The 27,228-nt window shown below is 36.6% G+C and overlaps 1 protein-coding gene across 1 annotated transcript; it reads right to left on the bottom strand.

The window, feature by feature from the left end:
- Positions 1 to 4,895: 4,895 nt before the first annotated feature.
- Positions 4,896 to 9,355, bottom strand: LOC131153563 (receptor-like cytosolic serine/threonine-protein kinase RBK1). The gene is made up of 8 exons (XM_058105955.1): positions 9,073 to 9,355; positions 8,305 to 8,763; positions 6,764 to 7,021; positions 6,447 to 6,601; positions 6,267 to 6,346; positions 6,019 to 6,154; positions 5,536 to 5,685; positions 4,896 to 5,426 (listed from the first exon to the last, which is right to left on the bottom strand). Exons 1-8 carry the CDS (start codon positions 9,086 to 9,088, stop codon positions 5,268 to 5,270), a joined length of 1,413 nt encoding a protein of 470 aa, XP_057961938.1. The 5' UTR covers positions 9,089 to 9,355; the 3' UTR covers positions 4,896 to 5,267.
- Positions 9,356 to 27,228: the final 17,873 nt, after the last annotated feature.

Consider the following 27,228-nt stretch of genomic DNA (forward strand, 5'->3'; position numbering starts at 1 on the left):
ACCTCGTCAACGAACATCGGGCTGTAGACAGCATTTAATGCGCCAGAACGGCTAGTTTTCCATTTGTCTCATATCAATAAATGTCCAACGGCTCTTCAACGTTCAGCTCGTCTCTTTAGCCTTTAAAATAAGTCTTATGCATTCATTTCAAGTTAGTGAAGTATATTGGTTGTTGAGAACATTCATTGTGCATTCATTCTAGGATTTCATTGTGCACCCTTTTGCCCTCTTGCTCTTGCTTTTGTTTACACTTCATTGACAAATAGGAAATAGTGTGAGGTTTACATTGGGATATTCAGCTCAAGAGGAGCATTTCACATTGTATCTACTTCTCTTCAAATTACTTGTATTGTAAGGCTCTTTGTGAGCCATTGTAAGGCGACTCTAGGTGAGCACTGTTGTAAGAGCTCTTTGTGAGCAGTTGCTTGTATAGGCTTCTCTTCCGGAAGGAGGATCACATAGTGGATTTGGGGAATCCTTGAGTTGGTCTCAAGGCGTGGACGTAGGCGCAGTGTCGAACTACGTTAACATCGTTGCGTTAAGCTTCTCTTCTCTTTTCTCTCGTGTTGCTCAGCCATTGCTTGCTTTATTTATATACTATGATATAATACTCTTTTTCTTACCAAGAAATTTGTGTGATTGTAGAAAAAGTTGCATATCTGTGAAAGACGTCTATTCACCCCCCCCCTTCTAGACGCGTATCGGGGTCAATATAATTAATAAATATAACTAGAGAAATACGTGTTTTAAAGTTAAAATAAAATATTTAATGACACTAATATTAAGATAATTGAGTTAGTTCACAAATTAGTAGACGAGTTGGTAAACAAGTTAGCTCACAACGTGATCAATGAGCTGGTAAATGAGTCAGTTCACAAGTATAACAAGTCGAGTACGAGTCAACTCGAATTCGATTCATCTACCTTAATAAACATTTTTTAGTTTTGAATGAACCATTATTGAGTCAAATATTGAGTAGCTCACAAGTTGCTCGACTCGTTGGCAACCTTAGTGCCTTAACATAGTAAAATAAAACATGTAGGTAATGTAACTTTACACAATTTTACACGACAACATTTTATTAGAGTCATTTAGTAAAAATTCCTCAAAATTCCTTTATTTACATGTAAATGATAAGTGATTAGTCAACGATTATCTCTAGAAAAAAAGAAAGGACATGTTTTGTGAAGTTTCAAAAATATCAAAAATTTCCATTTAACATTAAACACTCATGCTTTCTTCATTTAGGTTATTACTATTTATATATAAACCAAATTTTATGTTAGCATTGGAGGAGTTTATGGATAGACTTGATACATATAGGTGAGCACCAACTTGACCCAAAAGTTTAAGTTAATGGGTCTTGGGTCTAACCATGCATATAAGCATCCATCATCTACTCAATTTTTTTAATGTCGGACAACTTACAAGTGGAATTCTCAACAATATCCTCCTCACTTTGTGAATTTCAACTACTCCCCCTTGAACGGAAACCATCAACCTTGTGGGAGTAATCTCAATTCTCCAACAGTTGCTCAAGTGGGCACCCCATCTTACGTATCTCGATTGCGTTTTGCGTGCCTTTGAACCAATCCTACATCCCACGTCTTGACCCTATTCGAATCTATCTTCTAAGCTTAGATGATCTTTATTGGTTTCGGTCACACACTTGGTCTTCCAACTGTTAGCACGTCAGGAGAATTAGTTTCACGTGTTGACTTTTTTTAAACAATGTTGCTCATCTAGAGTTATGAACCATTGACTCTAATACCACTTGTTAACACTGGAGGGATCCATGGGTGGATTTGTTACATATGAGTTAACACCAACTTGACCCAAAAACTTAAGTCTATTGGGTCTTGGGCCCAACCATGTATATAAGTACACATTATCCACTTAATTTTTATAATGTAAGACAGACACACAAGTAGAATTCTCAACAATATCCCCCTCACTCGTGAAATACAACTGCTTCCCCATGAACGGAAATCGTCTCCTTTGTGGGAGTAAGCTCAATTCTCCAACAATTACTTAAGTGGGCCTTACTACCACGCCTTACGTGCCTCAAATTGCATTCCACGTGCTTCTAAACCAATCCTACCTCCTACATTTTGACCCTATTCGGATCTATCTTTCAAGCCTAGATTATCTTTATTGGCTTTGGTCACACACTTGGTCTTCCAACTATTAGCAAGTCAAGTTAATCAGCTTCACGTCTCAACTTTCACAATGTTGCTCGCCCAGAGTTACAAACCATTGACTCTGATACCATTTGTTAGCACTGGAGGAGTCCATAGATGTGCTTGATACACATGGGTGAGCACCAACTCGACCCAAAGTTTAAGCCTATTCGGTCTTGGGTCTAACCATGTATATAAGCATCCATTATGCACTCAATTTTTTCAATGTGGGAAAAACTCATGAGTAGAATTCTCAACAATACCAAACCAATCCCCTCTACTAGAAGCTACAGAGCTAGAAGTAGTTCCACTAGTTGAAGAGCTTCAACCAAGATGATCATAGAGAAATCGCACATTGATTCCGTCAAAGAGATATCCAGAGTCTGAATATATTCTCCTTACTGATAAGGGAGAAGAGAATTTTAAAGAAGCTCAAAATCATCCAAACAAAGGTAAATGGTTGCAGGCTATACAAGAAGAGATGAGTCCTTTACAAAAGAACCAAATATATAAATTGGTAAGACTTCCTAAAGGAAAGAAAACGTTGATAAACAAATAGGTGTACAAGTTGAAGAAATATGGTAGTGAAAAGATCATCAAACATAAAGTTCGGTTGGTCACCAAAGGATTTCAGCAGAAGAAGGGTATCGACTTTGATGAGATTTTCTCACCGATGGTGAAGGTGACTTCAATACGAGTAATACTCAGATTGACAGCAAGTCTGAACTTGGAGCTCGAACAGTTGGATGTTAAGACAACCTTTCTCCATGGAGATTTATAGGAAGAAATTTGCATGAAACAACCTAAAAGTTTTGAAGTTTTAAGGAAGAAGCATATGGTCTACAAGTTGGAAAAGAGTCTATACGACCTCAAGCAAGTGTTGAGACAGTGGTATAAAAAGTTTGACTCATTTATGGTGGGTCATGTTTACAAGAGAACTGCAACGGATCAATACGTCTACATTCAAAAATTCCCAGATGGGAACTTCATTGTATTGACGCTTTATATTGATGCCATGTTGATTGTTGGACATGATACAGGTATGATTACCAAACTAAAGCAAGAATTGTCTAAGTTCTTTGATATGAAAGACCTAGGCCTAGCTCAGTAGATATTGGGCATGAAAATTGTTCGTGACAGAAAAGCCAAGAAGTTGTGGTTGTCAGAGGAAAATTATGTTGAACAAGTATTTGAAAAGTACAACATGAAGAATGCAAAGCCAGTCATTACTCTATTAGCAAATCACTTCAAGTTGAGTAAAAGATCATGTCCCTCTTTGAGGAAAGAAGTGGAAGAAATGGAAGTAGTTACATGCTCGTCAATAGTTGTAGTCTAATGTATACAATGGTTTGTATAAGGTCGAATATTGCCCATGTGGTAGGTATTGTGAGTATATTTCTTTCAAATCTAAGCAAAGACCATTGGGAAGCATTTAAGTGAATTTTTAGGTACTTGGAGAATACATCAAAGATGTGCTTGTGTTTTAAGGGAGTTGAACTAGTCTTGGAAGGATATACTGATTCTGATATGACAGGTGATCTTGATAGTAGGAAATCTACATCAGGATTTCTTTTCACTTTTGCAAGGGAAGCAGTCTCATGGCAATCCAAGTTGCAGAAGTGTGTTACTTTATCTACAACAGAGGTAGAGTACATTGCTACAACGGAAGCTAATAAATAAATGTTGTGGCTGAATCGGTTTATTCAAGAATTGGGTGTCACACAGAAAGAGTATGGAGTACATTGTGATAGTCAGAGTGCTCTGGACTTGAACAAGAATTCAATGTACCATTCCCGAACAAAGCATATCGACATTCGCTATCATTGGATACATGAAGTGAAGGAACAACAACTGTTAAAGTTAGTGAAGATCCCCACAGATAAAAACCCAGAAGATATGTTGACAAAAGTAGTGACTTGTGAGAAGTTTGAGCTATGCAGATACATAGCCAAGATGAATACTAATTGAAGAATGGTTCATGCATTCTCCTTTGATGGGTATGGAGGGGGAGAATTAATGGATCCATATCCTAATTAAGGCATAAATTATGGGAGCAGACATTCAGGTGTTCTCCATCTCCTGCGGATTTCTCTCCACTAAATCAGGAGAGATTTTTGGGCTTGATTTTCAACAGATTTCAAGTGATTGTTCGAGTGATTTTGCATGATTGTGGTAGCCTCCATGTATGTGTGTGTTGAGGGAAGTGAGTCTAGTGTAGGGAGAAAGAGCTGTGAGAGTTGAGAGAGTTTTGAATGAGAATTGTCTCCTTCTCCTCCTCCTCCTCTGTATTTTCCCAAAATACATACCATAGCTATCTCTCCCATGGACGTAAGCTGGAATTGATCGAACCACGTATATCTTGAAATTGTTCTATGTGTGATTTTATTTCTGATTTCTAACCCGATTATCCCAACAATTTATGCCATTCCATTAATTCAAATACATAGGGGTAAATAATTTTTTGCAATTTTATGTGACAACTCGGCGATAAATTGAAATGAGGATAAGTTGGTTTGCCTAAAAAAAAGATTATTTATCTATTAATTTATTTACCAATGAAATTTTTTTTGATTTTTTTTTTCCCAATGAAACTCGGGAACAATTAATTTCTTAATAAAGGAAAGGTGATTAGAGAAGATCTTTCATAGTGAAACTTGTGGAAAAAATTCATACATGAAAATCCCCTATACCCTCCACTAGTACCCCGCTAGCATGTTTTGTTGTTCAATTCATTACTTTACTAGCAAGAATCAAGTTGTAACATCACGAATTCGCATAACAAAGGACTAAAACAGAAAGGATATAGTAATGTAGACCTCCTCTGTTCTCTCCTCTCTCCTATTCTCTTCATGAATAACATTTCTCAAGAAAAAGAAAAAAAGACTTCCAAAGAAGCTAGGGTTCTGAATATTAGAGAGTGGCTTTGTCAATGCCGTCTCATTTACTTAAGAAATACACACCATTCTTTGCTTCCACACTGAAAATAACCCTTTAGAAGATGAAGAAGTGGCCACGGGCGGTGGCACAGCAGCGGCAGCTTCGGTGGCAAGGCAGCACCAAAGACAGAGTTTCAAACTAGAGCAAGCACTACTCCAAAACAAGTTGCATATGGCGATTGAGGTCATTGAGGTAGCTACTGCAGGTGTAGTCCTCCAAGTCACAAGAATCCAGAAGCAGTGGTCTTCCCATCATAGACTTCTGCTTTAAGTCGACATATCTCTCTTCACCCCTCAAAATCTGCACAACCTACAGTCCAAGAGATATATATCCCTCTGTTTAGTACTTGGAAACGAAAAAAATAATATATGCTAGGCAAGGAAACAAAAATGGGAGATCGATGGGGAGAACTCTATACCCGATTCATTTCAGGGCGTCTGGTGGATAAGTGGTTAATGCATATTGAAGCTGCGTGCATGGCGCGCTTCATTTCACTAAGTTCATAATCATCACGTAGTCGCGGATCAACCAGCTCTCTTACACTATTTTTGTCCAGCAATGGTTTTGCCTATGGCAATTTTAGTAAACAAGCTCGTAAGTAACAAAAAACAGGAATTAACAAAAAGGGTTTAATGTGATGGAAAAAAAAAAAAAAAAAAGGCCCATTTGTGATAAACCTTGATATCATTCAAACAAATAGGGAATTTGTATCTTGCACAGCCTCTACTAATGCATTTTATGTCAAGGTCTAGTGGGATCCTCAAGAAATTAATGAGATTTTGCTTTGAATTTTCTGTGCCTCATTCAAAACCCTAGTGTAATTGAAATTAGTTTTGTTTAAGTTAGTATAAGCTCAAATTGCCACTGGAATCATGAGCAAAAGTGAATCATAGTATCATACCCACATCACAAGGCTTTGCCGACAAGAATCAACAGCACGACGACCTGTAATGAGCTCCAGCAAGAGGACCCCAAAAGCAAAGACATCTGTCTTCTCATTGGCAATCCCATGCATAAAATATTCCGGAGATAAATATCTAAGCTCCAATACAAGATAAACAAATATAAGCTAAATATTGTTGTAATAAACGAAAATAAGTAAACACATGCGCGGGCACAGATGCTAATATCTGAGCTACACTGACTTACCCAAATGTGCCTTCAATTGGAAAGAAAACATGATGAGACCACTTTTCTGGGAGCCATTTTGCTAGTCCAAAATCAGAAATCTGCACCATATAAAATAATCAAGAAGCTCATAAGCATTCAATCAGAATTAAGCAAATATAGGAATGCTCACTTCCAAAACTACATGTGGGAGATGTAAACCTGGGGTTCATAACCTTCGGAGAGCAATATGTTAGAGGCTTTAATGTCTCTATGAATAATTCGCCTTTGGCAATCATGATGGAGATATTTCAAACCTTCTGCCACCCCAAGAGCCACCTTAAACCTTATACTCCAAGGGAGAATCTCCCCTGAACCTGAAATGCCAAATATCTCTTCATTAGCCTTTGTATGTCAACCTTGGTCGGATACCGTCTCTTAAAGCCAAAATAAATTTAGAATGATGGGCAAATAAACACAAGTTAAAAATAATTAATGATGTTAACAGATAGAATGCAATTGGGAGAGAGAAACAGTACCATGAAGCACAGAAGCCAGGCTGCCATGCGAGGCTAGTTGAAGGATAAGGTGCAAACCACCATCGACGCTGAACCCAATCAGCCGAGCAGCATGTGGGTGATTAATGTGGGCAATAATACCAAGCTCCGACAAGAAATCACCAACTCTCTCTTCTTCGTTTTCCTCCTTCTTCGTTAGCCTCTTCACTGCCACAACCTGACCATCTGATAAGCACCCCTTGTACACTTCTGCATGCCCACCTTTCCCAATCAAGTTCTCTGTTTTGGGTATACAGCCACAATCACAATTAGCGGAGTAAACTAGGAAAAAGAAACAAAGCAAAACAAAAATCTAGTTGAAAATTATTTAATATCTCAAAACTAACATTCAGAAATCCTAAAAATCGTTGAATGTTGACCAATTGAACAGGGCACGATGAAGATTAAAAAATTAAAGGCTGATCAAGCATTGGGGCCCCCCTGTCGCTATTCTAAACTGTTCGTCCCACATTTTTTTTCAGGTCAATGCGTTTCTAGTCCAACAAAGCTTTAAAGGTGTTTCAATCAGCAGGCAGCTTTGACTGCTTGTGCAGTGGCATTGGCTACCCCACCAAAAAGAAACACAATTGATTATTTTCCTGGAACACTGACTAAGCTAAAGATTATAATTGCTATTATATTCACTGCCAAGTGAATATCTTTTCTTTAGACAGTTGAATACTGCTTGGAATTAATTGCATATGCTTTGTTAAGTAGGACAATCAAGGGATTAAGAGCTAAGCTACATAGAGTGAAATGAAAATGGTATTCGACCATGTATGAGAGGCCTAGCATTCACATAAATTGATAATTGGGACTCCTTCTACTCCCACCTATAAGGTCGGGGCTCAACCCACCACCTGTCCCAAGTGGCCTCTAAGGCAAAATCATGAGGCTCACGAGTCAAAATTTACAAAACCTCAATGAGCCACAAGATAATCTTGGACATCGAACCATTAATGTTGTGAAAAGTAAAAACTAAAAATGAAATCAAACCCTAGCAAGACTCTTTCCATTGATGACTCTCTCCACTGATGACTATGATAGCATGGAAGGAGGGCTTGAAATCCCACATCAAACCATTTTCAATGGAGAAGTTAGGTATCAAAACTGGCCTAATTCCTAATAAGGAACTATGATCCCAAAAGTCAAGTCATTTAATAGGCTCCATAGTGAAACTTCAGTCATGTTTGGTTTGCAGATAAATGGAAATAGTAGAGAATGGAATGAAAATCTGAGCAAAAATCATGATGAAATCCATTGATGGGAATAAATCAAGCAACAGGTTGGACAAACGTAAAAGATTTGAAATGTCTAAAAATGTTAAGTATCGTGTCATTAGGCTGATATTTGGTAAAAGTTGAAGACTCCTAATTCCTATTTTCCCGACGCGCAAGCAGCCCATATGGTAAGTTTCAAAACGAAAATCGAGCTTTTAAAACAAAATGAAAATGAGTAAATGAATGAGGGAACAAAAGAAGCTCTGCTTTTAATTTTGCTTTCAATGTTTTTCAATTACTCACCGGTACTGAAACTATCTGTAGCCGCCGCGAGCTCATGGTAGTCGAAGCTCCTCCACGACGGCTTCGGCACCGGCATCCCTTCGCAGTTAATCGCATCCTCTGCGCTGCGAAACCGGCCCAACCTCCTCTTCATCAAATTCTTCCTCGTCATTTCGTAGTGCGTCAGTAATGGGATCGTCGAAAGCCTTCTCGCAGACTTCTTCTTCAGAGCACTGACCAAGTTCTTCCACTGCAAACGACGCGCCTCCGGAGCTCCGTCACCGATCAATCTCTCCGCCGTGGAAGAGGAAGAGGAGGAGCTGCAGCTGCTGCTGCTGCTGCTGCTGCTGTGGTCCGAGTCCGCACCCAAAACAAGGTTCTCCAGCACCCCTCTCGGAGATGGATCGTCATCATTTAAATACAGTTTTTTCAAACGCTCTACCAATTCCACTTCTGGGTTTTCCTGAGTCCCCTCCATTTCTGCACAAACCACCCAAAAACAAAATATCAACACGAGTTCAACCAGTTCCGCCTAATGCTCCGTTTCCCTGCCGAGAGAGTTCAGGAAAAGAGGAAAAAGCAAAAAAGATGGACAAATAAAAGCCAGCCTCGGTTCATTTTTCCCCTCCCAGAACGCAGTAAAATACAATATCCAAACTCCCGATTCCCGCACTTCCCCTCTCCTTTCTCAGCAACCAAACAACGGAAGAAAAAAATTTGAATTAATCAGAACCCCAACCCCCTAACCACCCCCCCCCCCCACCCTCCACAAACCAAAGAGTCTCCTACCTCCCACGGAAATCATCTGCGATTCCTGGTAGCTGTTCCGAAGAAGAAAAAAAATCTCAACAGCTCCTCTTAATTCTTAGAGCTGTGAGATTGAACCATAGCTTTCACCTCACATTGAAATCGGAAACTCAAAACTCCTTGTCTTTTCTTGCAGAGAGAGAGAGAGAAAGAGAAGGAGGGAATTTGAAAATAGGTATGCCTTGGAAAGATGGTTATTCTGGCAGGAACAGAACAGAACAGGGCACAGAAACAGGGGAGAGAGGAGCGAGAGGGGGAAAACCGGGTTGGGGGTGATTGGGATAAGAGCTTATATACGGCTGACTGCATCGTAGACGTTAAAGTTTTGACAGCGACTTGATGAGATCTGAACCGTTCATTTTAGGCTTCGAGATTCCAGCCGCAACTGGCGCTCCCTCCGGACACCACCTCCGTTGGTAACGAACCAACTAACGGATGTCTGTCATCCCCGAGGGCATTTTCGTCATCCCAAAATTTTTCAGATTTTGTTATTTTCCACTTCTCTGACGCGTCCGTACAGGTCACCGCCCTTCCACCGGCTATTACCCGTAAACAGAGAAAAAAAAAATAACCAAAAAAGAGAAAAAGATTTATTAACTTCTTTTTTTGAATGCAAAAAACGAAATCATCACCTCTAATTTTTACTAATACTAATTAGATTTTATAATATAAAAATTATTTTTTAATGAAAAATAGTACAAGAAAAAAATATAACAAAAATTACAAAGGTAATCCTAAAAAATTTTATTTAAAAAATAATATTGAAATTAGGGAATGTATTATTTTAAAAAAAAACGAGTAAAACTATCCGTTAAACGTGTTTTTCTATGTCTTGTAATAAGTAAAAGTGTTTAATGATAGGTTGGTCAAATTTTTTTATATTAATTTATCATATAATAATAAGATTGGACTTCGAGAAGTACAAAAAAGGTATAACCCGACATTTCATGGTATCACTAATGGGATACAAATTCATTTTGTTAGAAGTTTCGATCAAAAGTAAATATTTTTTTTAGCACGCACTTAATTTTTGAGAGGAAATTACTTTCTTAACCTTTTTTGTAAAATTGATCAATGTAAACGCAACAAAATTATTTATCTTGTAGCAAAAATTATAAAATCAAAAGTTCATCAAAACATTTTTTTTAAGAGAAAATTATTTTAAAAGTAGTGTTTAATTTTGCCAAATTTATTTTTTAAAAAATAAAAATAAAACTATCCGTTGAACATCTTTTTCAAACTTTCTTATAATAAATATAAGTAAAGTATTTAATGATGTGTCGGTCAAAATTGTTAATATTATTAATTTATTGTACAATGATAAGGTTAGCCTTTGGGGAGAACCAAAATAAAAGGGTACAACTCGACATTCTTTGCTAACATTAATTGAAAACGAATCGCTTATGTTGAAAGTTTCAATTAAATATTATTAATTTTTTATCATACACTTAATTAGTGTGAGGAAACTTCCTTTTTTACCATTCCTATCATATTGATTGATCTCGAATAAGCTTGATTAGATCAATTGATCCAAACAATGCTTTCAAACACTTTTTAATGACGCTTTAGTACCCATTTTTTTCCCAAGGTTATGAGCACCATCAATTTGTTCTAATTATTACACTATCAATTAATCTTTCCTTGATATTTATGCATTCAAAATTATATTTAAATAATTTATAACATATTTTATTTTTATTTAAAATAAATTGATACTACATTACCACAATTAAGTTTATAAATTGAAATATTAAAGTTATTTATCAAGATTATATTTTCCTTATAATTATAAAATATAGGTATGGACATGGACGCGATATTTGTGACAATGTGGTACTTATAAACATGATATTAAATTAATATTGTGTCATGAAAAATAGTATAAAAATTATTGAGCTTAAGTCTATATTCAAAGGGGTTGTCTACTTAAAGTATGTAGGGGTCTTGAGCTCTCTATGTACAAAACCTCTTTGTTTACTTAAACTAAGTCTAGCGGAATGCATTGGGGGGTACAGGGGTACGGTACAGTATGTTTGAATTGGGGCGTAATATAATTGTATGATCATATGAGGGTATTTTGAAATTTTCATATATGCTTATATATACATATTATAACTAAGGATTGAAATTGTAAGACAGGTTTTTCGTTTGATGATAGTGGCAATTGTGCAGGGGCTCTATGGACGTAGAAATATTGTCAAAACACGTAAATTCTTTGTTTTTATTCACCCTTTTTTTTAGTTTTCTCTATTTTTTCGTATTTTTGTGTATGTGTATGTGCACAACCTTCATGAAACGATTTCATAACAATAATATATAAATAAATAAAAATTAAGTATAACAAATTATGGAATCAAAAATTTCTCTTTTAATGTCTTTTTCTTGATCTTATACTTAATGAAAATGTTTATTGGTACATTAGTCAAATTTATTTTACGTTAAATTATTGTGTAATAATAAGGCTAGCTTTCGAGGGTAAGAAAAAAATGTTTTACTCGACACTTTGTGCTAGTATTAATTGAAGATAAACCAATTTAGTGATCCCAAGTAATGCACTCAAATGATATTTAGCACAACTTTGGTATCAATTTTCCTTCGTGGGTATTTAGCACCTTCAATTTGTTCTTATTGTTGACAAATTTTTTTAGAAGAATTTGGATCAATCATGACTTTGATCACCTACTAAGGATAAAAGAAAAACGATTTGGAGAACATGGAGTGTACTCCAAGGGACCACTCTAATTGTAGGGACCTGAACCTAGAAAATAAATAAATAAATAAATAAAAAAGAGAGAAATAAAGGAAAATAAAGGAAAAAGAGGAAATCGGTTTGGCAGGACCCCAAACCGTCGATGGTTTAACTAAGTTAGGGAAAAACCGTCGACGGTTGCAAACAATTGAGAGCATTGAACTACCAAACCGTCGACGGTTTTAGAAACCCCAAGAAAACCATCGACGGTTTTCCTCTGGCAAGCTTACTTAAGTAGTAAGTAAGGTATTTTATTTCATAACTTAACATTTCCCTCTCTCTCTAAATTAGGTTTTTGAGACTCTCTCTCTCTCTCTACTTTCACTCTCTCACGTGGCTCTCTCTCTCTAAGATCACTCAGAGTCCGTCATCGGTCCCCCAATCATTTTTCTCTCCTCTCTCGGCTTGCTAGCTCACTTTTAGCGGCAAGTTCGAAAAACTAGGGTTTTCATTCCCGGAGCGTAATCGGCTTATTTTTCAGGAACAAGTAAGGAGATTAAATTATGTCAGATCTTTTATCGAAATTGAACCAATTAAATTGTTCGTAGGTATGTATTTGCATGGTATCAATGGATATTTTGAAATCCAACCATTCAAAAATGGACTTTTTAAATATGGGTATGTCATACGGTATTTTTAAATGAGATGAACGGTGGAAAACTTGCTTTTATGGTCATATCCATGTTTTGGGAAGAATCAAAGGGTGAGGGATGATCATCTTCATATTTTTATGAAAAACCCTATATGTATATATGTATCTAAGCATGTTTTGAATAACTAGAATGTAGAGGTGATCATACCCTAATTTTCATCATACGAACTAAATGTACTATGGGGTATTTTATTTTCCTGGTTGTTTATCTAATTATGTTTTAATACTAAAATCGTATGGCATAAGAATAATTTGTGCGGTTTATTTCATAACTGAACTTGAGTATTGTTGTGAGAATATATAGTGAAATTGAGATCTATACGGATTTATGGAAAATATGGAATTTGATATGACAGTTGTATGTCGGGGTGTTGATATGACGGCTAAGAGTCAAGTTTTATATGATGGTTGTATGCCAGGTTTTGATATAATGGCAGGTTTTATATGAAATGACAACAGTGAGGACATATTATAGTTTTTATTACTTAAATTGCATGATATGGTTTAAGAAACCTGAGAACCGGTTGTATTGAGAGCACGGTATCGTTGCTAGTGAGTTGTTTGGCCAGGTGCAACCATACTATAGTGGAAGTGCAAGTGGTTTCACCCAGTTGGCCTGCAAAGTGTTGTTATACCTTCCCTACAGTCCAAACCAGGAAGTGATAAGGCAATCGGACTTGCAGCAGAGCTTGTAGATGTCAGCAGACATACTTACAGATGGTTACTTTGACTTTATTTGGGTTAATCACTCATGCTAAGTCCAGCCTATGGGCCACACAACCCGTCATAAGGATTAATTATGTCGTTTGTCCCAAGGGGTGTCTTCTACGCATATATATGAATTTATGTAAATGGTGTTATCTATTAATTGAACTGATTTACACTGTGGGAATGAATGTGTATTTTCAACTATATAGGTTTGAGTACAATTTACAAATGCTATTTTTGGTTAAATGGAGAAATGGAGGTTTTATACTTCTACTAAAACTCATGTTAGTCACACCCTGATGTTAACTGAATTTGTTTTACTGAGAGATGTCTGACCCCAATGATCATTTTACTTTTTAGGAAATATCGTGCTTAGCAGGCTAAAGGGGCTGAGTTTAGTTTGTCTACTTTATGTGCATGGTTTGTACGAACGAAGTTGGTTTCTGTCTTTTATTTTTGGGCTGTAATATTAAATGCTTGGAGACCCTTGTGGATAATGGTAGTCTAAAACTCTAGTAATGTATTTGAGGATGTTTAAATTATTTTCATTGCTTTTATATGATGATTATAGTATCAAGAATATGGATTTTATTAAAGTAACACCCCAAGCCCCATGTGGCGAGTCGAGGCGTTACACTAATGCTTAAGTAAGGGAATTTAAAATGATTATTTGATCACAATAAAGGAGGGAGTGAGGATAAGAAGAGATATCTTATTTTCCTTAAAGGGTCCTTTTATTAGGGATTCGAGTTACCTCCCTATTGATTTTTCTACTAATAGATTGTAGGGGTTACCTTTCAGATATGTTATTAGAGAGTAAAGATTGATGTGCTAACCCTTTACTTTAATTAATAGGCGTTTTCTCTTTTCCATTGATCCCTTGATGTCTTTTCATTTTTTTATCTTACATAAGTTAATGCCAAGGTTAATGTCGATGTCTCTTTTAAATTATATTAATTGTCCCCCGTACTCTCTTTTCTATTGATTCCTTGATGCCTTTTTTACTTACGCAAGTTATTACCTTCTGAATCAGAGAGATTCATATCTAGAATCAGAACAAACGATTGTTGAGATTCACATAGAAACTTCTACTTTGAATCATTCATCCTTCTCACTATGTCAACTATTTGTTACTTTACTAGTATTAATGTTTACATTGCACAACCAACTGTGGTAGGTGAAAAGATTGGAGATGGAAAGAGTGTAGCAGCTAATTAATTATAAAGTGAGGAGAGAGGACACACACACACACACTTGGCCTACTAGGGTTTATGGGCAGGCAGCTTCATTAATCTGGCCCCCCAAAATCATATTGCAAGGTTTCCAAGGGTGAAGCCAATATTAATTTGGCACACATGATGTGTTGGGAAGCTCCCAACTCCCCTTCTTTCATCATTTTGTGCTCGAGAGATTATGAATTTTGCGTTTTAGATTTGAATTCGTATGCATTTCGATAAAAATTAATATGGTTTTGAATCGATTTGATCTAAATTTAAATTTAGTTGTCAACATGCAATTTGCACATTAGATCCTCATATTATATCTAAGAGAAAATTTTATATTTTAAATTTGAATTTATATGTATTTAAACAAAATTTAATATGATTTTGTAAGCCCACATCGAAATTTAAGGTTCAAAATCTGAACTCCCGAACACATGCTTAAAGTTTTATGACTCTAAAATTTACCTATATTTGTGAGCTCACCTTGTGTTTGGGAGTTTAGAGGATAGAATTAGAACTTTTGATTTAAATTCGTATGAGTTTGGACAAAATATAGTATAAAAGTATGTTGAATTTCTTTCAAATCCACATAAACCTAAATCTGTGACCTAAAATCATATTCCTATACAAAGTTCGAACTTCAAATTTCGAACTTCAAAGTTCGAACTTCAAATTTGAATTTGTGTACAGTTAAAAAAATATTACACAATACTATATCGAGTTTGGTAAAAGCTCATTCAAACACAAATTCAAAGCTTCGTGGACTACTATTGTTTACAAAAAATTATTATATACAAGTTGTATTGTACTACCTAATATGTTAATTGGTATATTGGGATCAATATGATTTACTAGAAAAATTATATCCGCTTAATGTAGCTAAAGTACAAAACACATAATAAAATTGTAATGCTCTCGATGCGCCAATTAGCGTGTCACGTGATACACCGGGTGTACCCAACATTTTGTCATTGTTTAGTATTGTTCATTATGTATAGGGAGTAATAAATATTTTTTTCATTGAGAGGACTCATTTCTTGTTAATTCGTATGTAGTCCATAACAAGTTAGATGGTGTTAGAAATAGATTTTGTTAGTTTTCTAGGTTTCTAGTTGTGTTTCTTTTTTTTTTTGGATTACACATCGGGTTTCCATGTGTCTGTTTTACGGTCCACGTGACTAATCCCACGCCCCTTGAAGCCGACCCCATAACTCCAAAAGGAGATAAATTTTTAGTTGTGTTTCTTGTTCCATCTTCTTGTTGTATTACTCTCTTTGAGCTAATATAAGTTTTTCATTTTTCTCAAATGAGAAAGAAAATCTTAATTTGAATTTTGTTTTGTTTGGATACATAAATTCAAATTTAATATTTGAAATCGGATGCTATCAATACTCTAAAAAAACATACAGCCAACATTCTATTTCTATTTTTAATATATTAAATAATAACTTTATGTCCTATGAGGTGCGTGGCTTGCGAGCACTCTCAACTAGGGGTGACAAAATAGGTCGGAATTCGACGAGTAACTTGTGACCCGCCCGTTTAAATCGAGTTTGAGTTTAGCAGAATGTGACTTGTTTATAAACGAATCAACCCGAACACAATCCGTTGGGCCAGTTTGGGTTGGGTACCCACCAACTGACCCTTTTAATTATACATATTATATTAAAAAAATATTAATTAAAGAGATTTATTATTTTCTACATTTTATGTTTTTTGTTAAGATATTAATAAATAAAATAAAAGTGTGTTGTTTTATTTTAAAATAATAAAACTATAAATTCTTTATATAATTAATAATACAATAAATATAATTGTTGAAATTTTGAGACCTATTACCTTATTTATTTTGACTAATTGAATTATTAAGTGCTCATTTTTTTTTTTTCTAATTTATGATGTCGAGCATTTTGAGAAATGAATTTAATTATGTGTATATTTTTAGTACATTTTCTCTTGTTGAAAATGTAATTAATCTTTTATATTATTTATATTTCTTAAAATGTAAGTCAAGATTTGACTGCCAAACCAAATATTGACACGAACATTAACTAACCAAATTCTCGTTCTCTGGAAACACATGATCATAAAATATTTATTAAAATTAAAATTGCTTACTAAATTACTTATGCACACATACATAATTTATATTCTCATAATTTATCAAATAAAAACTTGTAATGTTGAAGGAATTTTAAGAAAGAAATTAATTGATTTAAAATTATTTCCTATTTTCGCAAAATAAGAGGAACTAGTGGTAGATGGTGATGATGATTAATGATGATGATAGATTATCCATGGAAGAAAGAAAATGGATCCAAAGTGAAAGGGTTTAAAGTTGGTGCAGACCAAAAGGAGCTGAGATGAATGCTGTTGGATTCTTAAGATCCAACAGATCAGCCCATTCATGATTCTTCTTCAGTACTAATGCCCACCCATTTTATTATTTTTATTTTTATTTTTTAGGGAGTGCAAATCGAGAGTGCGCGCATTGTAATACAAAGTTTTGGGTTACATTTGGTTTCCGGAATTCTTGGTCATAAGAATAGATTAGTCTTAGTATGTTAGTTACAATTAATTATATGAGAAGTTACGTTGTTACTATAAAGTAAATAAAAATGCCTAACCGGGTTGGTTCAAGTGGTAAGGGCGGCTTATGACTTTGGTGATTCCAAGGTCACGGGTTCGATTTTTTCTTGAGAGTTTGTTTATCCTGGTGAATTATCGATGATGTGTCAACGGGCGAGCAGCTTTCACCCTAGAGTTTGGTGCCGCACCATAGTATCCAAAGTGGTGTTGGGCAAATATTATATATGAACTAATTCCCACAAATAAATCAATGGAGTAATGTAAACAATAAAAATTGAGACACAAGAAATTTAACGTGGTTCCCTCAAATGTTGAGGTACGTCCACGGGGTACGGCGGTCCAAATCCACTATCACCAAATATTTTGTACAAAGTAGATACAAAAGGCACAAGCCTTACAAATACACAAGAGTGTATAAATAAATGTAGCAAGATGGAAATGTCTCACCAAATATTCTGAACAAAGCTCCAAACAACCAACCAAAAGACCACACTAAAAGAAATCCCAATATGTTGTAAATAATATGCAGCTGGAGACACACGAAGAAGAAGCAGCAGTAGCTTACTGCAATGAAGAAGATGACTAGCACTGGTGCGTGGGCTTGCTGCAGGTGTTGGCTGCAGGCGCTGGCATGAGGAGCTGTGTGGTGTTTCCGTCAATAAAAAAATAGAGAGAGTGGAGAGGGCTGCTGGTTGTGAAGAATATTTTCTGTTGCAAGACAAGATGGTAAAAAAGGAGATGAAGTGGCAGCCTCAATTACTGTGCGTGAGGCTTGGTGTTGAAAACTGCTTCCTTGAGAAGCCAACAACCATTAAAAAAAACTCTTTCCAATTTTTGGGCCCCACAAGGAGGGACACCCAACAAATCTCCCCCTCCCGACTTATGGGGACGACTCCACCAATCCGGCCAAAACTCTACACTTCACATGCTTGTCTTTTGACAATGCTTTAGTCATCATATTCGAACCATTATCATCAGTGTGGATTTTGTCAAGCTGCAATAATTTCTTATCCAACACATCCCAAATCCAATGATATCTAACATCAATATGTTTTGACTTTGAATGGAAGATAGAATTCTTACTCAAGTGAATTGCACTTTGGCTATCACAATAAAGAACATACCTTTCTTGTTCCATCCCCAACTCTTTCAAAAATCTCTTCAACCAAAGCAATTCTTAGCAAGCTTCCGTAATGACAATAAACTCGGCTTCCGTAGTAGATAGAGCAACATATTTCTGTAATTTAGATTGCCATGCCACAGCTCTCCCTGCAAAAGTCATCAAATAACCCAAAGTGGATTTTCTAAAATCAACATCACCGGCCATGTCGGCATCCGTGAATCCATGAAGTGTAGATTTACCATTTCCAAAACACAAGCACGCCTTTGAAGTGCCTCTAAGGTATTGGAGAATCCATTTTACCTCTAACCAATGCTCCTTTCCTGGATTAGAGAGAAACCGACTAACAACTCCAACACCATAAGCTAAATCCGGTCTTGTGCAAACCATTGCATACATTAAGGAACCAACGGCCGAAGCATAAGGAATTTTCTTCATCTCTTCCTTATCTTTCTCACTTGTAGGACTTTGTTTTGAACTAAACTTGAAGTGACTAGCAAGTGGGCAACCAACGGGTTTTGCTTTATCCATATTGAACTTCTTAAGCACTTTTTCAATGTAACTTTCTTGAGACAACCAAACTTGCCCTTTTTCACGATCACGAACAATTCTCATGCCAATAATTTGTTTTGCTGGTCCCAAGTCTTTCATAGCAAAAGACTTGCTCAACTCCAGCTTCAATTTGTCAATCTTGGAGAAGTCTTGTCCTACAATGATCATATCGTCAACATAGAGTAAGAGAATAATATAAGTGCCATCCGGATATTTTTTCACAAACACACAATCATCCGAAGAGGTTTTTGAGTAACCATGATCAATCATGAAAGAGTCAAATTTCTTGTACCATCTCCGTGGTGCTTGCTTCAACCCATACAAACTTTTCTTTAATTTGCACACTAAATTCTCTTTCCCTTTTTGTTTGAAGCCTTCCGGTTGTTCCATGTAAATTTCATTTTCCAAGTCACCATGTAAGAAAGCGGTTTTCACATCTAGTTGCTCAACTTCTAAATTCAAATATGCTGCCATGCCAAGAACAACCCGAATAGATGACATCTTTACAACTGGTGAGAATATTTCATCAAAGTCAATTCCCTTTTTTTGACCAAAGCCTTTTACCACAAGCCTAGCCTTGTACCGAAGATTTTTTCCATCATTTTTCAGCCTAAACACCCATTTATTTTTCAAAGCTTTCTTTCCAGGAGGAAGTTTAACCAAATCATAGGTGTGATTGTTGTAGTATCCGGAAAATAATAATAATAATAATAAATTTTAATTTTAAAAAATATATATATGTATATATAATAATAATAAAATAATAAAATAAAATTAATTAATTAAATTAAATAGTAAAATGAATAGTATGATAAGGAAAATATATATATATATATATATATATATTGAAGCATGTATATATATATATATATATATATATATATGTGTGTGTGTGTGTGTGTGTGTGTGTGTGTGTGTGTGTGTGTGTGTGTGTATATATATATATAAGTAAGTTATTATGATATGTATTTAACATAAAGGTTAAAGGTGTATATATATAAAGTGGGAAGCTTTTTCAAGAAGCTAAATTGGATATTTGTGGAAGTGCTCTCTCTCTCTCCTACGACTCTCTCTCTCTTCGATTCCGGGCTAGTTTTACGCCGGATCGACAAACCGAAGCCACCACGACACTCCTGGCAAAGTTCTCTACAAGTCTGCCGAAACGGATCGTCAGGGAAACGAAGTTGGATTTCATCCCAAATCCAAGGTAAAGCTTTATATTCAATATTTGGATTTTTGACAGTTGAAGAAAGTGATATACGCATAAAAATATTGAACTTTAATACTGGAAATTTTCAGTTTCAGGGTATTGATTGGGAACGTTGGGAATTATCCCTAAGTTGAGGTAAGACTTTTTAAGTCGAATTTGACTTAATGGTAGTTATAGAAAATGTTGTACGTACGAAAATACTAAACTTTAATTCTGCGAATTTTCATTTTCAGGATGTTGAGTTGAGAACCTTGTGGGTACGGGAAAGATTTTCTTATGAGCTTTTCAGGAATCAGGTAAGGGAATAAACTAAACTAGTTTTGTTTTGAGAAAATGTATGTATATATATGTAGCATTTGGTTTCAGGAAAAATAAATATATTTATATATATGATTTATATTTGGAAAATACTGTTTAAATGATGATATGTTAAATACGTAGAAAATTTGTTTAGTGTGGCATGAGTATAAAAATGTTGTGAAATACTGTTTTTTTGGAATTGGGACGATATGGATTTCTATGATGGAAAATCGGCGTACGGGCCGAGATATTTTTATATGTATATGTGATTTGCCGGCGTATGGGCCGTGCTATGTGGATGAGATTTGCCAGCGTACAGGCCGTGCTATGTGATTTGCCAGCGTACGGGCTGTGCTATGTGATTTGCCGACGTACGGGCCGTACTATGTTAAAATGTGTAATACCGGCGTACGGGCCGATGATTTTCATGATACACGTATATATGTGTTGGCGGCTATGGGCCGATGATTTTCATGATTAAGGATTTTGACTGTACCATCAGTTATCACCCAGGGAAAGCAAACGTGGTAGCTGATGCGTTGAGCAGGAAATCTAGGGAGCCAGTGTTGGCGGCTATGGGGATCCAGCATCCGATCATAATGGATCTAGAGAGACTCGGCATAGAGTTGGTGGAGAGTGATCTCCCAGTATGTATTGCCAGCCTAGTGGTACAGCCTACCCTGCAGGAGAGAATTAAAGCTGCCCAGAAGGAAGATCCAGAGCTAGTGAAGGTGATAGATAGAGTACAGAGTGGGCAGGGGGAGGAGTTCAGTATCGCAGATGATGGAGCTTTGCAGTTCCGTTCCAGATTATGTGTTCCTGCCGATACTGAGATCAGGAAGACTATTCTAGAGGAGGCTCACAGATCTTTGTATACAGTTCATCCCGGTAGTACGAAGATGTACAGAGATCTGCGAGAGTCATACTGGTGGAGTGGTATGAAGAGAGAGATTGCTGAGTATGTAGCATAGTGTTTGACGTGCCAGCAGGTAAAGGCTGAGCACCAGAGACCGGCAGGGCAGTTGCAGCCGTTATTCATCCCGGAGTGGAAGTGGGATCACATATCGATGGACTTCGTGTCAGGACTGCCAACGACGTTACATGGTCATAATGCCATCTGGGTGATTGTTGATCGATTGACGAAGACCGCCCACTTTATTCCCATCAAGATCAGCTACTCCCTCAGCCGTTTAGCGGAGATTTACATTCAGGAGATAGTACGTTCTCATGGGGTGCCTGTATCTATTGTGTCTGATCGAGACCCATGATTCACATCACGATTTTGGAGAAGTCTGCAGGAGGCTCTGGGGTCTCAGTTATCGTTTGGTACGGCATTCCATCCTCAGTCAGATGGGCAGACTGAGAGGACCATACAGATATTAGAGGACATGCTCAGAGTGTGTGTACTAGACTTTGGGGGTAGTTGGACTCAGTTCATATCATTAGTAGAATTTGCGTATAATAACAGTTATCAATCTAGCATTGGCATGGCACCATTTGAGGCTCTGTACGGTAGGAGATGTCGTTCTCCTTTGTTTTGGGATGAAGTGGGTGAGCGGCGAGTAGTGGGGCCAGAGCTGGTTCAGCAGGCATGTGATAAAGTTCGTCTTATCAGGGACAGGATCAGTGCAGCTCAGAGCCGACAGAAGAGTTATGCCGACCATCGCCGTAGGAATTTAGAGTTTGATGTAGGTGATCACGTATTTTTGAAGATAGCTCCGATGAAAGGGGTTATGTGATTTGGGAGGAAGGGTAAACTTAGTCCTAGGTTTATCGGTCCATTTGAGATTCTAGATAAAGTGGGACCGGTAGCCTACAGGCTAGCTTTGCCACCTGTATTGTCCAGGATTCACAACGTATTTCATGTTGCTATGTTGAGGAAATACGTCCCAGACCCTTCTCATGTCATCAATTATGATGAGTTGGAGCTTAGTGATTCACTGGGATATGAGGAGGTACCAGTACAGATTCTGGATAGGAAAGTGCAAGAGCTACGTAACAGGACGATTCCTCAAGTAAAAGTCTTGTGGAGGAATCATGCAGTAGAAGAGGCTTCTTGGGAGTCTGAGGAGCAGATGAAGCAAAGGTATCCGCATTTATTTCAAGAAGTCTGAGTGAATAAATGTAAATAGTTAAGTAGTTTTCTGTTGTAGGTACATGTAATAGTTGAATAGTGTAGTACTTTAGTTTTGGGAGAATGGTTTTTCTTTTGTATATGTAATCTTCCAAGACTCGAGATGTAACCACGGTACTCCTCCGCCATAAGTGAGGGTAGGTAATAAAATGAGTAGACCCTTTTTCCTGATTAAAGGATGGCGAGTTACGGAAACAGTAAATTTCGAGGACGAAATTCTTTTAAGGGGGGAGGAATGTAGTATCCGGAAAAAAATAATAATAATAATAAAATTTAATTTAAAAAAATATATATGTATATATAATAATAATAAAATAATAAAATAAAATTAATTAATTAAATTAAATAGTAAAATGAATAGTATGATAAGGAAAATATATATATATATATGTGTGTGTGTGTGTGTGTGTATATATATATATATATATATATATAAGTAAGTTATTATGATATGTATTTAACATAAAGGTTAAAGGTGTATATATATATATAAAGTGGGAAGCTTCTTTAAGAAGCTAAATTGGATATTTGTGGAAGTGCTCTCTCTCTCTCTCCTCTCTCTCTCTCTCCTACGACTCTCTCTCTCTTCGATTCCGGGCTAGTTTTACGCCGGATCGACAAACCGAAGTCACCACGACGCTTCTGGCAAAGTTCTCTACAAGTCTGCCGGAACGGATCGTCAGGGAAACGAAGTTGGATTTCATCCCAAATCCAAGGTAAGGTTTTATATTCAATATTTGGATTTTTGACAGTTGAAGAAAGTGATATACGCATAAAAATATTGAACTTTAATACTGGAAATTTTCAGTTCCAGGGTATTGATTGGGAACGTTGGGAATTATCCCTAAGTTGAGGTAAGACTTTTTAAATCGAATTTGACTTAGTGGTAGTTATAAAAAATGTTGTACATACGAAAATACTAAACTTTAATTCTGCGAATTTTCATTTTTAGGGTGTTGAGTTGAGAACCTTGTGGGTACGGGAAAGATTTTCTTAGGGGCTTTTCAGGAATCAGGTAAGGGGATAAACTAAGCTAGTTTTGTTTTGAGAAAATGTATGTATATATATGTAGCATTTGGTTTCAGGAAAAATAAATATATTTATATATATGATTTATATTTGGAAAATACTGTTTAAATGATGATATGTTAAATACGTAGAAAATTTGTTTAGTGTGGCATGAGTATAAAAATGTTGTGAAATACTGTTTTTTTTGGAATTGGGATGATATGGATTTCTATGATGGAAAACCGGCGTACGGGCCGAGATATTTTTATATGTATATGTGATTTGCCGGCGTATGGGCCATGCTATGTGGATGAGATTTGCCAGCGTACAGGCCGTGCTATGTGATTTGCCAGCGTACGGGCTGTGCTATGTGATTTTCCGATGTACGGGCCGTGCTATGTGATTTGCCAGCGTACGGGCTGTGCTATGTGATTTGCCGGCGTACGGGCCGTGCTATGTTAAAATGTGTAATACCGGCGTACGGGCCGATGATTTTCATGATACATGTATATATGTGAAATGATATGATTGATATGAAAATAAATGATATGAGATATTTATGTATCACGGTTTTAGTATATGTATATAATATCAGAACCTGGTTGGTTTGGTCTAGGCTAGCACTTGCACGGTACTGTTGCTATGTCCATGGTCCTCGTGATCATAATATCTGTGTTAAAGCCGCTGTACGGAGTGGTGTGAGATTGGATGGTCGATGTGGTTATTTTCAAGAAGTGTGCTGTTATCGTCCCTAGTGTACGGACCAGTCTGGGTAGACCCATCGGACCTACAGACTACTGTTTGACTTGGCAGTAGTCGGCCAACCATTGTTAGGTCCCTCCTTCGGGCCACACAACCCAGTCATGTGGGGGTAATACATGACAACAACCAGCTAACCTACCAGGATTGTTTTATATTATTATTAGTGTATGAGATGAGACATGTATGTTTTCCCAGATTTGATAAACAGTATTGAATATGTTATGTATGGTATATGTAGAACACATAATACTCATGTTGCCACACACTGGTATTAGTTTATTTCCCTTACTGAGAGGTGTCTCACCCCTAAATCTTATACATTTTTCAGGAGCCCCTGATAGGAGAGTGGGAAAAGCCCCGCTGATCTAGATCAGTTGTTTGCCCTCTTTGGAAGGGTAAGTTTTTGGTAGGGACAGTTAGGTTTTGTGGGGATTGTCCCTAGATTTCATTTTTGAGATGTATATACTGTGAGATAGTAATTGTAGTGACTCTGGTATGTGTTATGCATTTTATGATGAGATGTATATGATTTTATACTTTCTACTGCGTAGGCTTCTGCTGTATGTTTTGTTATATCCCTGGTGCCCACGGGCCCAAGTGGATTGTGACCTGCTGAGTTGGGATGTATGATGTGATAATAATTTATATATATATAAAAAAAAATATGTGAAAAAGGAGCAGGTCGTTACAATTGTCAACTATGGAATTCATTTCCTCTTGCATAGCCTCCACCCATTCAACTTTATTTTCATGGTTCATGGCTTCTTGATAGCTTTCGAGTTCCCCTTGATTCGTTAGAGTAACATAGTCACTTGATGGATATTTAGATGAAGGTCTTGACTCTCTTGAAGACCTTCTCAATTGAGCTTGCTCTTGAACTTGTTGCTCCTCCTCATTTTCATCTTCAACATCATTAGGAATTTCATCATTTCCAATATCTTCAAGAGGTGGAAGAACATCTTCCATATTTTCATCATGTGCCAAAGGTGGAGAAGGTAAGTCTAAGTCAACAAAATCATTCCCATCAGATCGTGGTTGCTCAACCGTGCCAAAATCTTCAATTGTTTGATCTTCAAAAAATGCAACATCTCGGCTTCTAACAATTTTCTTGTCAACTGGATCCCACAATCTGTATCCAAATTCATCATACCCATAGCCAAGAAAAATACACTTTCAAGTGATCATAAGTAACATCCTTACCTTTCCAAATTTTTTCAGGAACTTCACCAAGTAAAGGAGTTGAAGGGGACAAATTAATCAAGTCCACCGCCGTCCTCATTGCTTCACCCCAAAATGATTTTGGCAACTTCGCATGAGAGAGCATACATCTCATTCTCTCCAGTATAGTGCGGTTCATCCTTTCAGCAATACCATTTTGTTGAGGGGTTTTCTTAACGGTCTTTTGATGTCTAATTCCTTGGCTGTAACAATATGCATCAAATGGGCCAATGTACTCTCCACCATTATCCGAGCGCACACATTTCACCTTCTTTCCAGTCTCTCTTTCAACTTTAACCTGAAAATGCTTAAACACATCTAAGACTTGATCTTTAGTCTTCAAGGTGTAAGCCCAAACTTTTCTTGAACAATCATCAATAAAGGTAACAAAGTAAAGTGCACCACCATGATATTTAACTTTCAAAGGACCACATATATCTGAATGTATCAAATCTAAAACATTAGATTTTTTAGTAACAAACTTTGCACGAAAAGGAGCTCTATGTTGTTTACCGGCCAAACAATGAACACAAGCTTTAAGAGAGATACCTTTCATCCCGGGTAGGAGCTTCTTTTTGAACAAAAACTGCATTCCTTTTCACTCATGTGCCCAAGCCGCTTATGCCACAAATCGATGGAAGAGTGACTTTCAATTGCATTCACAACACTATTACCAATTTTACCTTGCATCATATAAAGTGTACCGGTTTTCTTGCCTTTAGCCACCACCAAATTACCCTTTGTGAGCTTCCATTTTCCATCACCAAAATGATTGTCAAACCATTCATCATCAAGCTTTCCGGTAGATATCAAATTTAGTCGAATATCGGGTACATGTCTCACATCTTTGAGTACCAACTTGCATCCCAAATTTGTTTCCAAACAAACATTTCCAATGCCAACAATTTTTTATAGACCTTCATTTCCCATCCGAACAACTCCATAATTTCCTTTGGAATAAGAAGTGAAAAAATCTCCCCGAGAAGTGACATGGAATGACGCACTGGAATCAATAACCCAATCAGTCTCTTGACTTGTCAAATTAATGCAACTTTCATCACAAACAACCATAAGATCACCATCAGATGCAACTGAAGTTGTGTCTTCATGCTTTTTCTCAAAAATTTTCTCTTTGTTTTGCTCCTTGAATTTCAATTTTCTACACTCCCGCTTCATATGCCCCTTTTTATGACAATAGTGACACTCAATATCTTTCTTCGAAACTGAGTTGGACCGACCTCTTGATTTATCATTACGGTGAGAATATCTGCTTTTACTTCTGCCTCTCCCTCGGTTTTCTGTCACAAGTGCCTCTGAATGAGAAGAGCCAACTGATTTTCTTCTAATTTCTTCATTCAACAAGCTGCTAGTTACTTGGTTCATAGTAACAATTCCATCGGGAGCCGAATTACTAACAGTCACAACCAAAGTCTCCCAACTTTCCGGCAAAGAGCTAAGAAGCATTAAGGCCTGCAATTCATCATCAAAAACTATTTTCATGGTAGCAAGCTGATTGATAATATTTTTCATCTCATTCAAATGTTCGGTAATAAGACCACCATTTTTATATTTCAAATTCACCAATTTTCGAAAAAGAAAGGCTTTATTTGTAGCCGATTTTCTATCATAAAGACCCTCTAATTTTTTCCACAATTCATGTGCCGAAGTTTCAGTAGAAACATGATGAAAAACACTATCATCAATCCATTGCCGAATAACACCAACGGTTTTCCTATTAAGCCTATTCCACTCATCATCACTCATGTCTTTAGGCTTTCGGCTATCACCCTCAATAGGCCCATCCAAATCTTTGCAAAATAAAAGATCTTGCATTTTTGTTTTCCAAGTTACCCAATTGCTTCCATTGAAGCTAATCATATGGCCAACATTACCATCCATGATTTACACAAATT

This window comes from Malania oleifera, chromosome 1 (assembly GCF_029873635.1).
Source record: "Malania oleifera isolate guangnan ecotype guangnan chromosome 1, ASM2987363v1, whole genome shotgun sequence".
NCBI lineage: Eukaryota > Viridiplantae > Streptophyta > Magnoliopsida > Santalales > Ximeniaceae > Malania > Malania oleifera.

Bases quoted from the DNA above. Each gene is read 5' to 3' on its own strand.
- LOC131153563 (XM_058105955.1), bottom strand. The intron at 7,022-8,304 runs GTGAGTAATTGA...TACCCAAAACAG, and splicing joins TACAGATAGTTTCAGTACCG to AGAACTTGATTGGGAAAGGT. The intron at 5,686-6,018 runs GTATGATACTAT...AAATTGCCATAG, and splicing joins GGCAAAGCCTTGTGATGTGG to GCAAAACCATTGCTGGACAA.